General features: G+C 24.4%; 1 protein-coding gene across 1 annotated transcript; it reads right to left on the bottom strand.

Annotated features, from left to right (window-relative positions):
* Positions 1-228: 228 nt before the first annotated feature.
* LOC111633525 lies at positions 229-1866 on the bottom strand. Its single transcript, XM_023378108.1, has 4 exons — positions 1859-1866; positions 1678-1725; positions 505-719; positions 229-425 (listed from the first exon to the last, which is right to left on the bottom strand). The coding sequence occupies exons 1-4, from the start codon at positions 1864-1866 to the stop codon at positions 304-306; spliced, it is 393 nt and encodes a 130-aa protein (XP_023233876.1). The 3' UTR covers positions 229-303.
* Positions 1867-3249: the final 1383 nt, after the last annotated feature.

The raw sequence follows: 3249 nt of genomic DNA, 5'->3' as shown, positions 1-3249 counted from the left end.
CATCTTATATTTACTTTAAATTAGAAGAACAAGAATTTCAGAAAAGTCAGGAACTTCGTCACAAAAATGAATTTTACATTTCTGTGTGCACACGTTTATGTGTTATTTAACATATATTATTATACAAATTAATATAAAATAACTTAAAATTAAAGTAAAAATCTGTTTATTTTTGATCGCGTATTCTCCTTTCCCTATTTACTCACTGTTAAAATAACCTCTTTTAACGCTGTTTCGTTTAACGCTTTGTCATCTAGGAACGTATCTCCCGCGTTAAGATAAGAATATAAAAATTTTTTAAAGTCACTCAATAATAAAACATACTCCTTTGATATTACAATCGCCTTCGACACAAAAATTCCACGACCAAGGTTTTATTATATCAAACTTCGTTTCAACACCCATTTCTCTTCCACATATTGTTTCTAAATATGATTTAAAAACACAAAACTTTAAAATGTTATTTAATATTTTAAATATCTTCATTTTGCATCTATAATTTACCTTTATTCAAATATTTAAGTAATGCAATGGCTTGCATAAGATGTTCAGAAGATAAAGCAATAAAAGGTTCGTTCTTAACGGCATTGCAACAGTCAAATGCTTCTGATAAAATTAGAGTTAACAGTTTTTCCGTCTCTTTGGAATATTTCTCTCTTGCACTTAACACAGCAATTAATATGATAAGAAAAATAAATATAAAAGCCGTGAACCTTACGCTAAAAAAAAAACAAAAATATAATAAAATTAACATGTAAAATCATACTAACTAGGCTGAAAATTTATTACAAAGTACTCATAATTAAAAGAGAAATGTAAATTTTGGAGTATTCATAGTTCCGTTTTATATCAAAGAAATACAATTTTATACAGAAGAAAGCCTTTTTATTGCTATTCTAATTACGAGTATTTTAAAATAAATTTTTGTCCTGCTTCTAATAATTATGCAGTTATACATTTTTAAAGTATGCTGATGTTATACAGAATTTTTAACAATAGTATGTGTTTATATACTGGAGATCTAATAAAAAATCGACTATACTGTGTAATCTTATGTTACTCTTGTGTAGGATAAATTCTGAAGACTGTAAAATCATCTTTGTCTTTAAATTATGAATATTTTATTATATATACAGTATATATATTATATTGAGTAACCTTCTATATACTTACAATATATATGGAAGGTTACTCAAAATAATGTCGGAAACTTTGAAAATTTACTTCTAATTGACTACATCGCCTCTATAACAAAAATAGATCAAAGAAAGCATACAAATCGAGATTTTTACAGTCTTTTAGCATGGATCCCGAGTAATCCTGCACACTTCAATGCGGTAATTAAATTCATGGCACGCTTTCTGCAACATATTTTGGTTGATCTGAGCGATAGCTTGTGTGATACGTACTCGTAAATCATGAAAAATAATAGGGAGAGGAGTACAAAAGCATCAAATCGTTCATAAAACTTCATAGGGAAAACTTTAAAAAGTTAATTTGAAATAAAACACCAATGTTAACGTCATTTTGATTATCCTTCTACGTAAAAAAACGTATATAATATACTGGTTCAAAGTAAACACTAAAAGCAAAGTCAATTTTCCTTTCATAATTGTGAAATAAAATGTTGTTTTACTAAATATAATATTAAATAAATAAATAAAAATAAATATTTACCAACATTTATTTCTTCTAAGAAGCTCTTTAATAATTATAAAAATAAACCTGGAATTTTGTTATAATTGAAACAATTTTAAATATAAATTTTTAAAATTGATAAGAATAAACTTTAATCATAATTATTGGCATTATTTTATTTAAAATTTAATTTATTAATTAATAGTTTAAAAATATTTACCTGAACATTTTTATTTAAAGTTTCTATTTTGAATAATTTTAGCAACAAAATTTCTTATTTCGTTCGAAAATCTTTAATAATAATTAAAGAAACAAAGAAAAAAAACTAATAATGAAGCGAGTAATAAGAATATAATTTAGTTATTTTAAATATAAAATTGGTAATTATATTTAAATGATATTATTATATTTTATTTTTATTAATTGTAGATAATAACCATTAAAGTTTTTAATACATTAAATTTTATTTAGTAGCAGAAATGATAAATTTTATTAATAACATGCCAAAAATTTAAAAATAATATCAGAAAATCATAACAGATGGTGCCACTGACTCTTCGTATCTGTAAAAATTGATATAAGTGGAGTCTTTTCCGACGTTAATATCGAATTTTATAAACTTTAAAGACAGATTGGGATATAATTTTAATTAAGAAAACACCCAGTTTTTTCATTGAATTTGGAACCAACAGTTTTACTTTTATTAATTAAAATTGAAATTAAAATGGAACACAAAAATTAAAGTACTTTTACTAATTTTATTTAGTTTTTTTAATAAATATTCTCAAATTTGATATAATTATTATAAATATTAGCATTACATACGGTTATCACAGTTGTCGTTACTGTAAATAACTTATTCGTTAGAGTAGTACGCGATCTATTGATTGAGAAACACCATTACATATTTTAAAAGCATTTGATATATAGTAGATTTAAATCAGCATTGTTTCTACTGTTATTAAGTGAATGGAAGCTTATTAAACAAATTATGAAAGCGTGGACTTGCGAGATTCTTTTATAAGCTAACAATGTAATATGAAGCTTGTATCATGCTGATATTTAATATTATCCAGTAGGCCTACAAACTCTAGAATCCTCTCAAGTATTAAATCCTACATACTTTACTTAGACCGAGCATCGACAAATAAAGTTTTGCGTATTTGAACTTCTAAATCGAAAGATTCTATGCAAAAAATTTCGGATTTCTTACGCTAGAATCATCACTAATGTGATAATATGAAAAGGGTAGGCCTATATTAGTACAGAGAGTTATTTACCTCTTCTTAAACAAAAATTTATAATAAATTCATAAAGAAAACTTCTGACAAATTATTATTCTGTATTTATTTATGTTTTTATAACGCTTAAATAAAGTTAAATAAATCATTTTTACATAATCATAAACCTTAGATCTATCTACAAAAGTAATTTGATGCATCCCTTACAGCGATACATGGATATGCCATTGATAAATATTACAGTTGCCTTCATCGTGGGTAACTTAATTATAATTTTATAAAAGTTTCATCTAATCAATAACACATCCTATTATATATACAAATTAAAAATTCCTTTCATCTTATATTTACTTTAAATAATTAAATCTCT

The sequence above is a fragment of the Centruroides sculpturatus genome, unplaced genomic scaffold (genome assembly GCF_000671375.1).
Source record: "Centruroides sculpturatus isolate CEXI.00-Female unplaced genomic scaffold, Cexi_2.0 scaffold794, whole genome shotgun sequence".
Classification (NCBI taxonomy): Eukaryota; Metazoa; Arthropoda; class Arachnida; order Scorpiones; family Buthidae; genus Centruroides; species Centruroides sculpturatus.
This window is presented reverse-complemented; position numbering and strand designations above follow the sequence as displayed.